Source organism: Chinchilla lanigera, unplaced genomic scaffold, assembly GCF_000276665.1.
Source record: "Chinchilla lanigera isolate Chin_1 unplaced genomic scaffold, ChiLan1.0 scaffold00045, whole genome shotgun sequence".
Classification (NCBI taxonomy): Eukaryota; Metazoa; Chordata; class Mammalia; order Rodentia; family Chinchillidae; genus Chinchilla; species Chinchilla lanigera.
The window spans coordinates 13784685-13799696 of record NW_004955446.1 but is presented as its reverse complement, the minus strand read 5'-3'; the positions used below and the strand labels follow the sequence as shown (position 1 = coordinate 13799696).

Below are 15012 nucleotides of genomic sequence, written 5' to 3'. Positions count from 1 at the left end.
ATCATTGTGAGTTTGAGACCAGCCTCAGCTACAAAGTGAGCTCAAGACCAGCCTGAACTGCACAGTGAGACCCTGTCTCAAAAAGACGAAAAAAATTAAAAACATACTGCTGAATTTTGTTTCTTGTTCTATTCTGCCAGTCTGTTTTGATTGGTGAATTGAAGCCATTTACATTGATGGTTATAACTGAGATATATTGGCTTATCTTTGTCATGTTATTTTCTTGCTGTTGGTTCCCTACTTTTGCCTCTGTTTAATTGCTTGCCCTGCTTGCTGGTTGCTTTCTGTTTTTGTTCTTGGAATTGTGGTCATTTTTATCTCTTTGTAGAACATCTTTCAGTACCCTTTGTAGGGTTGGTTTGCAGTACTCTGCAAAAATCTGGGTTGGAAGTTGTTTTCTTCAGGACTTGAAATAGTTCTCTCTAAGCTCTTCTTGACTTGAGGATTTTTGTTGAGAAGTATGCTGTGATTTTTATGGGCTTTCCTTTATAGATGATCTGTTTCTTTAACAGCTTTTAGTATTCCATTCTTGTACTGAATTTCTGGAATCTTGATTATTATATGTCTGGGTGTAGATTTATTTTGGTTATAGCTAATTGGAGTTGTATATGCTTCACTTACCCTGTATGTTAGATTCTTTTCCCATGCTTGGGAAATTTTCTGCTGTTAGTTCTGCAGATACCTATTGGTCTTATATTGTTTTTCTTTGCAGCATTGTGCACCTGTTGAATTGTTATTTCCTGATGTTTTTGTTATTTGCAAGAGATCTTTCCTTTCATGATCACTAGCCAAGAGCCTATCTTCAAGATAGTCTATCTTCAAGAAAGTCTGTTTTTTTCAAGCAATTTTGCCAGTGTTCAGTTGAAATTTTGATTTCCTGGATATCTGTTTGAATCCATTTCATGTATGCTATTTCTTTCCTATGTTGCTCATTTATACTTTCCATCCTTTTCGTATCATCATGTATTTTTTTATCTATCTCTACCCTTGATTTGCTGAGCAATTCCTTTATAAATGTTGACATTTCTTTTTTTTTAACCTGAGACATTATTTCTGATCTGATTTCCTCAATAGCCTCATGGATTTGTTTCTTCAGTTGCTATCATTTCAGAAATGTCAGGTGTGTGTCTTCCGTTTTCCTCTATCTCATCTCCTGGACTTGTTCTGGGTGGGCTGGAGGTCTGAGATTGCATTTTGCTTGTGTGTCTTGTCATTTTCTACTTCAAAAGTTTTTATTTTGTTTTCTGTGTTGATCTTTGCAAGATTTTTGTAGTAGGCAGCTTTATTACTAGTATTAAGGCCTCTATAGGCAAGGATTGTTCTTCAGGATTTCTTCTGTGTGTAAGAAATTCCTGGTTTGTATCCAGCCCAAGATCCTTTCCAATTAATTTAGATGAGATATTGGTATCTGTTTGGCTCAGTTCCCAATCCTTTGGTGCTGGGGTGTGGTGAAGTTATTACCCCATAACTTTCCAGTATTGTTATAAAAGTGATAACAACTGATTAAAACAGATACGACATCCATTCTAGCTAAAGTAGTATAATTAGCTCTAACAATAGCATTAAGCACAGTTTAGAAACTGACAAACTGTGGTAACTATTAATTTTATACCGTTAACCATAGAAGCAAAATCTAATTATCTAACAGAATTGGTCATAAATTGGGAGCTTGTATGCAAAATGTTTCCCTTTGGTGGAGTGATTTTATCCTGTGGTGGAGCAAAAAGGACAGTGGATAGAATAGTGATAACTGAAAAGAAGGAAACCAGGCTAAGTGATGAAGGATGATCACACAAGCTTTGGGAAACAGGAAAGGAGGGCAGAAGAGAAAGAATGAAGGAATAAGCAAGGGATTATTGAAGTTGACCAGAAAATTTGGACTCTTCACTCACATAATAATATGATTAAGTCTAGTGAGGTAAACTGATGAAATGGGGGAGACAAATAGATTAGAACATATATAGGTAAAATATAAAAAAAAGGTAAAGGAACATGAGATAAACCAGCAACAAAAAGAAAAAACATAAAATTAAATAAAATTAAAAATTCCTCTGGTGTCCACTGAGAGTCCAAAACTATTAGATGACACTTCCAATTCTGCAGTAGAGTTTGTGCTGAATTTGAGGCTGATCTTGGCCTCTAGATTTAGATACTTGGGGCCAGAGTCTTCAGCCAGTACTTTCTATATGTTCCTTATCGGCCTCCCACTCCTTTGCCTCTTTCTTCTTGGTGACATTTCTCCTAGTTGCTGTGCTGTTTTTAGAGACAGGGTGCTTTTCCCAGTCTCGTGCACCTTTGGCTTCTCCTGGTCCTTACTTAGCCTTCTGTGTTCTTCCTCTACTGGCAAGTCTCTATCCTCTCAGGTTAGGTCGTTTGTTTTGCAGGGTCAGGTGGGATACTGTGATATAGTCTGGTCCTCTGCTCCTAATATTACAATTCAGGGCTGCTCAGTCCCAATTCTTACTCTTCTCCTGCAGTTTGGTGCTAATTTCTCATTTGTTGCTTCATAAGTTCTGTTGCCAGAACTCATATGTCTATAATTTCTTTGGGCTTGTTGAGGAGTGCTGTGGGGTGCCTTTCTGTAACCACAAGTCATGGAGGAGGGCTTAGTTATACCATTTACTGTGCACCCCCATAGTCTTTAATCTTGTTTCTGGTGGTTTCAGTTAGCACTCAGGTGCCTAGACGGAATGGGAAGAAAAGAGAAAAGAGAGAAAAAATGAAAATAAAATAGGAAAACTGGACGATTTTTGGGGAGAGAATGATTTATGTTAGCAGAATTTACTGCTGGACTATAGCATCTTCTGTTTGGAGGAAGGCAGAAGGGGCAGGGAACCTTATATCCCACATCTATCCTGTATGGCTTAAGTTAGCCACATTATTTTAGTATATCCTTTTTTTATTCTTTTAAGATTCCAAGTATGGCAGGCAGTCATTCCAGTACAGCTACCCACCAGCAGCTGGGTGGGCTGGCTTGCTGTTTTATTAAATACTTTATCTATGTTTGGTTTGATCTATTAGTTTCTTATGTCAAATTGATTTTAGTTTCAGGGTGTATGTCCCTCCCCTTTCTTACAATTACTTGTTTTAGTTGAACTTCACTGAGTAGTTTTGAACAAGGCTCCTCCTCTATTCAGCCATGTGTCCTTGAATTTCAATTATTAGATATTGGTGTAAGCTATATATACAACTTTACCCTTCAGCTTTTGGATATTCAGTTTTTCTGCATTGTTTGTTGGTGCTTTCCCCATTAAATGATCTTGGCATTCTTTTTTTAAAAAAAACCCTTATATATGCACAGGTTTATTTCTGAGCTGTCTGTTCCATTAGTCTGTATGTCTATCCTGTGCCAGTACCGTCCTGTTTTAGTTACTGTAGCTTAGTAGTAGTTTTGAAATTAAGATGAGTCCTCCAACTTTGTTGTTCTTTATCAACATTTTTTGAAGTTAAACTTTCATACGAATTTTAAGATCGATTCCTCTATTTCTGTGAAAAATGTCATTGGGATTTTGGTAGGGATTGCATTGAATTTGTAGATAACTTTGGGTAGGATTCTTATTTTAACAATACTGAGACTTCTCACTGATGAACATGGGATACCTGTCCTTTTTCAATGTCTTTAATTTCTTTTAACAATGTTTACTGTTTTCATTGTATAAATATTCCCCTCAATTAAAATTATTCTCATTTTATTATCCTAATGCTGCTCTGATGAAGTTATATATTATAATTTCCTTTTTGGATTGTTCACTATTAATATCTATGATATAACTCATTTCTGTGTGTTCATTTTGTATCCTGTGGTTTCCTAAATGTGTTCATTAGCTCAAACAGGTTTTTGTTTTTTTTTTTTGTTTTTTTTTTTTAATCTGCTGTTATTGTTTTGTGGAATGTTGTAGTGTTTTCTACATATTATATCATGTTATCTGGGAACAGAGATAATTATATTTCTCCAGTGTAGAGACTTTATTTTCTGTCTAACTTACCCAACTAGAACTTCCACTACTACATTGGGTAGCAACAACAAAAATGGGCACTCCTGTTTTGTTTCTCAGCTTAGAGGAAAAGTTGTCAGTCTTTTTTCGTTTTCTTTCATCATTATTCTCATGTATGTAATGTGACTTTCCAAACAGTACTTCTAAGGTAATTTTTTAGCCTTAAGCTTTAGAAATTGGATCATAACTGTTTGGATCACACTTTATGTGTGGCTTTATGTGTGTTTTATGTGTTTATGTGTGGTTTTCCTTACACTTACCTTACTTGGCATTAAGATTCTTAGATTTTAGGGCAGGGTGTGTAGCTCAGTAGTAGAATGTGTGCCTAACATATGAGAGACCCTTGGTCCAATCTCCAGTACCACCACTACTCCCCCAAAAGACTCTGGATACTTTTGGTTGATATTTTTGACCAAATTTGAAAATATTTTAGCTATTCCCTCAAAGCATTTTTCTGCTTGTTTTCCTTTTGGAACAACTCTTAACTCTCACACTGCTTACTATATAACTGGTCACTGAAGCATTATGTTTTTTTCCCCAGTCTTTTTGTACCATGTGGTTTAATTTTAGTTTCTATTCCCTCCTCTTCAAGGTTTTGATCTTTTCTCCTGTAGTATCCAATTTTTATTAATATATACAATATCTTTTTAGTCATTTCTGTTTAGTTTTTTGTAACTTGCATTTCTCTCCAGAAATTTTTCCATCTGTTCACTCATTTTGTGTATCTTTTTCTTTAAGTATTTAAGCATATTTTTAACCACTATTTAAAAAATTTTTTGCAGCTAATTACAGCTTCTGTATTGCTTGGGTCAGTTATTATAGTTGCTATTTATAGACCATATTTTCCCATCTGTGTGCATGTTCTAGTAATTTTTTTAGTGTGTGATATACATATGGGAAGATTTGGTTTTGTGAGTCTAGACTTCATTGTTTTCATTTATAGATCATTAGTTGTGGTCAGCAGCCAATTACTTCCTGACCAAGTTTGCCCTTTCAGTAATTGATATTAAGCATTGTATAGATGGGTTTATATTTACTCTAATTGTGAGATTTTATTTTTCTTGTATCTCAGTGGAAGGTCTGGCATATTCAGTAATGTGTCCCTACCCTGGCTTGTTAGAATTTCACGTTGCCCATCCTACTTGACAGTTTCCTTTTACTCCAACACCATGCAGATTTTTCAAGCTCCTTCTTTAACTGCTCTTCAAAACTTTGCCTTACAAATGTCTGTTTTCTTAGCAGACCTGAATTATAGTGACCCTACCCTCATGCGTAGATCTGCTGCTGCTCTGTTTTGCTTGCCCATCACTTGTCTGTACTGTAGTATGAAATGTGCCTCCAAACATAAAGCTAAGACAATTGTAGGACTGCATCTTGAGTTTTCTTTCCAGAGACCACTGCACTATGCTATGATCCAATTATCTAATATTTGAAAATTGTTTCTTAAAATAATTTTCTAAGTTGTATATAGTACTTGTATATGGTAAGAGCTGTAGTTGGACTCGTAGTACTCCACTGTGAGTGGAAAAGGAATTCAGCGTATTATATTTTGACAGTTTTTTTCAGCAACTGCTTTAAGTAATAAATCTTTACTCTACGGAGCCCGCCCCCACCCCAGTACTAGGATTAAAATCCAGGGTCTTTAAACTGAGCTACCTCTCCAGCCCCATTTTTATCTTTAGTTTTGAGGGTCTAAGTTCCCTAGGCTGGGCTCAGACTTGGAATCCTTCCTCAGCCTCCCAGAGTGCTGGATTACACGTGTGCTCCATTACAATGTCTTCTTTTTTAACCAGCCTTAATTTACTCAGCTATTCAAACTGTCAGTTCTGTCTATGAAATGTATTACATAGATAGCTAAAATTACATTTTTTTAGTACACTACCAGACTAAATTCTCAGTAATGGAGTCAGATGCTTTACCAAGACTCATTTGTGCTTATTTTCACTACTTTTCTCTGCCAAATATACTTGACATTATAGTAATTTAATTGAATATTCTGATGTATGACAATGCTGTTGAATACTTTGAGAAGAGATTGAAATTGAATTTCTCATGATGGGGTTCAGTTCATGAAACCCGATAATATAGCACCTTGGCATATTGAATATTTTATGAAGATGACAGAAGCAGGAAAGTCACTCACATCTTCCTTCCAGGCCATCTCTTCTGAAGTAGGTTATAAAACCTACAAAGAATTTTCTAATGCTCCACCCATTCCCCGCCCCCCCCCCAGTAGGTCATAGACTTCCATATGAGGGATACCTTTTCTATGTCATCCTTATCTCTGAAAAAACTTCGGCCTCCCAAATGCTGGGATTAAAAGTGTGCACCACCGTGATGAGTCTAATCTGCCTTTATTTATAAGGGCCATTGCTATGAGTAGAGGAAAAAATATTTTTCTTCCAGCCATTACAACAAAAGTTCAGGCAAGGCAGTTGTAAAAGATTGATGTAAAAGGATAATCAGCCTCCTGAGTTGCTTGGATTATAGGCATGCACCACCATGCCCAGCTTCACTACTTCATACCTTAGTTTTCAAAGAAGATGGGACACTGTATTTTTGCATCTTGACAAAAGTCCCCATTACTTGTTCAGCCTCTCATTACAGAATTGTCCAGTGGTTAATTTTCTTGAAACAGAAGTGATGTCTGCAGTGTTGAGTACTGTGTCCAATGTCTTAACACACAGGTGACAATACAGTGAATAAATGAGTCTCTTTGTTGGTCAAGGTACACACTTCACTTTGTCGTGTTCATTTTACACAGTAAACTGATTTTATAGAAGATGAGACAGGCCAAGTCTACTTATTCACTAAAAGTTTGAATTTGGGATCCAGCCAGTTTTAGCAAAGCCTTTTAGCCATTGCTCTGTTCTGTCCTGCTCAGAAGGATTCAGGAGTAATGAAAATATTTTAACTTTAAAAAGCATGTCTGAAAAACATGTCTCATGCGTATTTTTTTTTAATCAGCTGCATCATTTGCATAATCTGGCCCTATATATATATTATCCACATACTTCATTTAAAAGTGCACTTTTGGTTCCATGATCTTTGCCCAGTGTGTAAAATCAAATGGTTGTCACATTCCAACACTTTATTACCTGGTTGGACTACTCACTGATTTGGGGGCTTAATAAACAAAAATTTATTTTACTGGCACAACTCAAATTTAACATTTTTTTTTACTATATTTGAATCTCTATAGCTGTTCAGGTTTTAGAAGTTCTTCTACATTACGTAGATATGATTGTGCTATCTGCAAAATCTAGATACAGTATTTTTTAGGTGTGAAATTCATTTTGTAAAATGTCCTTAATTATTTGGCCTTTAATGAGTTTCTTAAGTATCTGTAGGTTGAGAGGAAGTTTTTATTACAGATCTAATTTAACATTTTTTATTATTGAAGTAGAATATAACAGTCAAAGTTAGATGAGTTTTAGGTCTAAAATAAATTTAAACATGATTAGTAACTAACAACCTACAATAGACCTTTAATGACCATTTTGTTATAATGTTTCAATATGTACTCCATTAAAATTTCTTAGCATTGATCCATACTAATGCAATTTAGTTATTACCAAAAAGATAAGTAAAAGTTTTGGCTTTTCTGGATATACTGAGATGTAGCAAAAATCCATCCAAAAGTGCCAAAATCTTTAATTTCTCTATGACAAGTGTAAACTGTTAAGGTTAAGTGGGTGGGGCAACCGGAAGTAATTACTGAGGCCAGTGGCATTTTTGCGGTTTAATAAAGGCAGAAGCTAATTATTCAGTTTTTATTTAAGTGAAATAGTGCCAAAAAAGGAGGTTCCTGCAGAGCAGCTGCACTCCTTCAGTGTTACCCTAATTTACCAAAGACACAACTGTCACAAACAAAACTTTTAAACTTGATATATAGCCACAAAAGTAAGGAGGCTTTTGTTTAGAGTGCATGCAGAAGAACCCCTTTATACAAATCAACCGGCAGATGACGGACAATGATGAAAATTTGATTCTTTGAAGTCATAATAGTCATTGAAATGTGTGAAATTCTGGTATTGAAAAGAGAGCGGCCAGCAAGACTCTAAATCCTGGGTGGTTGCAAGAAGCTTGCTGGGAGGTTTTTCTGCATTTTGACACCAACTTCCCATTGCTTGTTCCCTGCTTCCTTTGTTAAAAAAAAAAAAAGTTGAATTCACACAAGATAAATGGAGACAGTTGATAACCGAATAATGCAGTTTTTATATGGAAAACTAATATTTTATAATGGAAATTGATATTTGAAAGAATAAAGTTCACATACATACGCTGGCATATACCTTCTTAGTGATTTTTAAAATTCTTTCTCTAGTGACTTCAACAGTGGAAGATCAGCTATCAGTTCTTTAGAAATTTCAAATAGGGAAGAGATTGAGAGTATGATATGTATATTTTCAGTAGAATTTTGATTAGAATGTCTAAACTGTGAGCTATGACTGATTTATTACTATTTCATAAAATAGTATATTGTACATAAAATTGTATTTTTGAAACTTCAATCCTTAAAGTAATGACATTCTTTCTGCATTTTTAAAATTTTGTTGGTACATTTTAGATATACATAGTGATCACGTTCATCATGGGGAGTTTGTACCTCTACATGATTAATCTTGCTTCTTTTTTTTCCCATTCCCCTCCCCTCCCTTAAGCCTTTTCCCCCTCCTTATCTACAAAAGCTTTGTTTCCATTTTTTTCTTTTTTTCTTGTCCCTTTCTTCCTTTTCCCCTTCCCCATTCCTTGTTCTCCTTCTCATTTGACCGTTTACTTCCCATTTTTCATTATCTATTACACATTGGTCCTTATTTACACCTTTGGTTTCTCACACTAACGAAACAATGTGATATATAATTACATTCTTTAATCATAGAAATAAAAATTTATGCTTGATCCAACTGTTTAAAAACTGAGAGTTTTAAAATTCAGTAAATCTATGTGTGTTATATAGAATATCTTTATTAGAATTTACACATAATTATTAACTAGTGAGTCTTGAGGTCCTTCATGTGCCAACTTGAAGGCTTCTTATACTTTATGTGATTTAACTTTTTTCATCCAAAAATTTATGAATATTACAAGCCATTTAATTATTTACCAATAAAATGAGAGATCCATAAAAGGCAATATTGACATCTTCAACATGTTTCTTTTATAAATGGGTTTTTAGAAAAATTGTAGATAATCCATATTATAATACAGAAGTAGAAGTTGTAGCCATATCACTAAACCAGTATAGTTTAAATAATTAGATATTTTATTTATTTACTTGTTGTTTGTGAAAATGGAGCCACAGGTAGGTCAAGGAGAACTTGGAAAGCAAACCATTGAAGACATGGGATCGACATAGTGCCTCATAATTCCTTTCAAGTGTTACCTTGTTTTAATGGAATCTTTGGGGAGGGAGCTTTAGCCCATTGAAATGTCTCTTCGAAAACAGGTTCTTCTGTCACTAGCTGAAGCTGTGTGGATGAAATGATAACAATAGAGTTTCCTGGTGCATTTTAAAAGTGTGAGACAAATCAGTTTGTGTAGACTGAGAGTGCATCTACAGGGACTAGGAATTTTAGAGCCTCTGCCCTAAGTGTATGAGAGATGCCAGCCAAGCCTCTTTATTCTCTGTCTTAGGCAGCAGCTGAACTGGGCTGCAGTACCTTCTATTTCTTCTGGAGGCAAAAGCAGAGATTCTGTCAGCACAACTTAGGCTTGAAAAATCAGAAACTCAGCCAACTTTAAATTGGGAGAAGATATCAATAAATAATTGTCATAATTTGAGAAGACATGAAAGATGGGTAGTTAATTCAAAATATGAAGAGCTGATAATCAACATTTGATAGCCACTTTTTAAAAAAAAATTTTCTATTTTCTATCCTAAAATTCATTTTGTCCCTTTCTACTTTATATATAATAAAAATCTATAATCTCATTTCCCTGAAGTAACTAGTGCTAAGAATTTAATATTTGCTTTTTCATCATTCTTTTTCTTTCTTTTTTTTTTATACTAGAAATCGAACTCAGGACCTTGTACTTGCCAGGCAGGTGCCTGTGGCGCTGAGCTGTATCCCTGGCCTCAATGTTTGCTTTTCATATAGTTATTTATTTTTAATTTTTTAATTAAAAATTTCTTAATTTTTTTTATTCCAGTACCACTGCCATAATTTGTAGGGCAATATATCTGATGTAATGAAAATAAAAAGACAAAGCTACAACAGATAAAAGATCTCAGGAATGTACATCTAAATGACACTGCATTGCATTAATCAATAGCTGCACTTTTTGCGAACTGTGGCTATGACAGTCCTGAACCAGAAGTTTATTTAAGCAGCAGTAACTATTTAAGCAGCAGTAACTTTTCTGACTATGGATCATCGTTCCTTCTGTGGGAGATTTTTATAGTTTCCTCTAATGCATTTGGAACAGCTGTCTCAAAGTAACCCGCAGCTTTCCTGGCAACTCCTCACTCTCTCTTCTGCTAAGAACTATAGCCTTTAGCTGTTGTTTTTTAAAAACTTCTGCTACCATATCCATCACTTCCACCACTAGATCCATAACCACCACCACAGGGACTGCCAGACAATGGGTCCTTCCCTTTTATAGATGCATAATTTGATTGCTGTTGTCCATTGTAATTTCCAAAATCATTACAGGTCCCACTACCCCCATAATTACTACCACCAAAATTTCCTCCTTCACCATCATATCCTCCACCACATCTACCACCTTGGTTTCCATATCCTGGTCCACTACCACCATAGCCTTCTCTACTACTATCACCAGGACCACCACCATAGTTTCCACCATCACCTCCTCCATAACTACCTCTGCTGCCACCTCCTCCACCACTTTAGCTTCCTCTTAAGCAAAGTATCTGTCATGCCCCAAATTCCCTCCACCATCTCCAAAGTTTCCTCTGTGGCCTCTTTATGATCCAGAAGACTACATTTCATATTTAGGAAGGGGCTTTTTCACTTCACAGTTATGCCCATTAATAGGTATTTCAGGACAGTTTTATCAACTGTATCATGATCATCAAAGGTTACAAAAGTAAATCCTCTTTTTCTCCACTCTGCGTGTCCTCCATAACCCCGACGGTTTCAATCTTGCCATATTTTTCAAAGTCTCTCAAATTACATTCTTCTTTAATACTGCCAACAAAAATTTTCTTCACTGTTAGATGGGCACCAGGCTTTACTGGATCCTTTCTAGAAACAGTTACCTTTGGTTCCACTACAGCCCATCAGCTTTGTGTGGTTGAGCACACATTGCTTTGTCCATCTCTTCAACACAAGAGTAAGTCACAAAACCAAAAACTATTATCTATAGTTTCAAAGCTCAAACTACCAGTAAGTCCCTTTCTCACCTGTCCTGGTTCCTTTGGATCATGGCCCTCCTCCCCCTGGAGTTGGGCTAGGATGATCAACCTAGAGGTTTTACCTCTATTTTGAGGTCAGACTCACCTCTTCCAACTCAAGTTCAGTATCTCATATAGTTAATTCAAAGAAGTCAAGTAATACATAGTTTCAGTTGTTAGGAATTTAGCTTAGAATGGAGGACTTGTGGCTATATAATGTTTATTTGGTTATACCTTATTTCAATGGTAGCTGAGGAAATAAGACATATTAATCTAATAATATATAATATGAAATAAACTAATGTGGTAGATTGCAAATACAGTGAAGTAGTACAAATATAGCTCTACCACTGTACTATATTCCTAAGCTCCAATGATTTTTAAATGCTTTATTATAAATAGGACATGATTGTTGTTAATATGACTTTACTTTGAAAGAAAATATTTTGCCTTTACTCCCTGAGGATGTAAGCTCTGTGAAGTACTTCATTATTTTACATTTTGACTGCCCTGTGTTTTCATAAATATATTTCATCTGAAGCATCAAAATTCTGTGCATTCCCTGGTTGAGCATTTGTTATTGGATAAGAGTATAGAAAAAGAGATATAAAACTGTTATTTTTATTTCAAATTTTGCAAAAATTACTCAGAATTTTTGTCTTTACAAGTAGATTTGCTCTGTCCCTTGAGTGGGTTTTGCCAGAAGGATATAAAATGCTAATTAGTTATTTTAACTGTTTACAGAAGGGCTTGGTCCTCCCTCTGAAGACAGTGCCCTTTAATAAGCAATAAAACTTACCTTACAGAAATGACTGCCAATAGATTTTTTTCTATTTGAAATGTATTTACTTTTTATATCCACTTATTTATATCCCCGTATACCCTTTTTCATCTGCTCATAGAATAAGAGACTATTGACTACTAGTTCTATCAGCACTCTGTTCGGAAATTATACTGTTGGGCTGTGGGTGTAGCTTAGTGGTAGAACACTTACTAGTTAAGTGTAAGTCCTTGGGTTTGTTCCCTAGCACAGAAAAGGAGAGGGAGAAGGGAAATTGCTAAAGTTTTGTTGTGTAAAGCGGCTGCAAAATTTTTATGACCCCTTTCCCATTGTTTCCTAATACTGTGTTTCAAATATACAACTTACGATACTGACATACATTTTATATAGTAAAATATCAGAGAAGTAATGAAATAAGCCAGAAACTTCAGCCCAGTTCATAAATAAACCTGGACAGAATTGCATGAATATAGGGAACAACAGAAACATGTTTGCAGAGATTTGGACTATTTGGAACATCTTTATTTGCTTGTTTTTCTGTAGGATATCACTACATTAACTGGTGTTCCAGAAGAGCATATCAAAACTAGAAAAGTTAGGATCTTTGTTCCTGCTCGCAACAACATGCAGTCTGGAGTGAACAACACCAAGAAATGGAAAATGGAGTTTGATACCAGGGAGCGATGGGAAAACCCTTTGATGGGTTGGGCATCAACGTGAGTACTTTGGTTTAACATGAATATTGTTTTCACCTTTCTTTTTCAGGTAGATCTTTCTTCAAAATATATGCTTTTCAAACTCCTATGTAGAAAATGTACTTATGAAAATACTTTTTGGTGCTGTTAGGGATCACTGTAACCAAAGATAGGTAGTTTTTCATATATATTTTATATACATATTCATGTGACTGTGGCTCAGCACGGTAAACTACAGAAATACTATTCTAAGTACTATTTATTGGGTAAAATGTTGAACATTATAAGCATTGTTAATGTGACATTCAATCTGTGTATATTCATCAAAGATACTGTGAAAGGTATTAATAATTTGTTTTTAAATTAATGTAAGATTTCTTTATATGTTGTTTGTAGGAGGGCAGGAACTGAGTTCAGAAATTAGAAGTTTCTGAAACCTTGTGATAAGTTTATGGTGCATTGAAATAAATTCTGGCGGAATGTCTTTTCTCAGATTAGTATACTTGGAAGAATTTTCTTGAAAATATCTGCCATATTACAATTTAAATAGAAATATATTTCTCTAGGTAAATGATAGAGACATAGTTTTTAGGTGTTGAGCTATCTTTTCAGTTTTATGTTTTTTGAAGTATAAAGAGTTCTTTTGTAAATCATATGCTTTTAGAAGCTAAAGAAAATTACAAGAAAAACTTTGTATCCAGTGATGGAAATATTATGATCATTCTTTGAGTCACATGACATGTTAATTCATTTATATCTAGGACTCATTCTTTGAGTCACATGACATGTTAATGTATTCATTTATATCTAGGACTCATTATAATCATTTCCAGTAACATTCAGTAATAAATGAGTAGTTGTACCTTATATACTGTAAATTGTTTCTGAGTAAAATACTTTAAGAGCATAAAGTTGAATGTTAGAGTAGAAAATACCATCTTTTCCTCACATCCAACACAAAGTTTGTGGCTGAGGTACTTATAACAAGATTATTAAAAAGAGAACAGCATGCAGAATCATTTAATGTAAGTTCTGCATGACACGGGAGCCTTCAAACAAAAACCCAAAGAAACATGGAAACTGTATTTTTATGCTTAGGTGTGGTGAAGATTAGACAACTGTGTAGAAGTATTGTTGGACAAAAGGGTATAATCTAATAGTAAACTGGGGAACTTAGCCAGACCTATTTGTTTGTGTCCCAGTATCTTCAGAGATAAAACATTTTCCTCTAGGCATAGAATGGGCCTCTTGGGACAAGGATCTAACCACCTATTTCAGAGGGTCAGAGAGTCTGTTATACTACTGCAGGAGAAAAGAGCAAGCCAGAGAAACTTTCCTCCTCCTCTTTTCACAACTACCAAGATGCCATAATTTGGGTACCAGGTTCTGAACCCTATCAGTAAGTTATTTAAATAAATTTCATATTGCTATGCTTACCTAAATATTCACATAGTCATTGCTTGTAGAAATAGCACAATTAAGTTTGGAAATACTAATTTTTTAATACCCTACTACTTTAAGAGCAAAACTAAACATATTTATACTATTGTGCAAGAACATAGAAATACAATTTTTGTTACATATGGATTGAAATATCCAATGGAAATAAATATCCACTTTTGAGAGCGAAAGTTTTTTTCAAAATGTAGTTTTCCCAAAGTAAAAAGTATCTTTCAAATTACAGAATCTCTCTAGTGTTGATTTGTGTAAAGCACTGTTTTGAATAGTATTTTAAAAAAACTTACTCTTTGTTTTGATATTAAACATGAAAATAATCTAATAAAAATTTAAATATTTAATATTTGATTACTTTATTTGATTGAAAAAACTTTGCTATATTCACTGATATGTGACATGTCCTGAAGGTTGTATTTTATTTTTTCATCTTTTGCATTCTCTGTGTGTGTTCTATGAGAGACTGAACTTAGGGCAGTGATGGCAAACCTTTTAGAGCTTTCACGAAACAGCCAGCCAGCTGTGGCGCAGGTCCCATAAGTTCACCACCACTGACTCAGGGCCTTGTGCCTGCTAGGCCAGAGCTCTAGCACTGAGCTGCTTCCCCAGCCCATCTTTAGCATTTGAGTGATACAGAAAAACAGTATATAATAATATTGCATGACCATATTAAATCCTGACTTCTATTTGTGACATTTTAAAGCTTTTCACAAAATTGCTGGAATT

The 15012-nt window shown here is 34.9% G+C and overlaps 1 protein-coding gene across 1 annotated transcript in view; it reads left to right on the top strand.

Annotated features, from left to right (window-relative positions):
* Positions 1-15012, top strand: part of Ndufs4 (NADH dehydrogenase (ubiquinone) Fe-S protein 4, 18kDa (NADH-coenzyme Q reductase)) — a 99918-nt gene that overhangs the window by 65128 nt on the left and 19778 nt on the right. The window contains exon 3 of the mRNA XM_005392719.2: positions 12680-12852. Coding sequence (XP_005392776.1) covers positions 12680-12852 — 173 coding nt within the window. The remainder of the gene's footprint in view (positions 1-12679; positions 12853-15012) is intronic.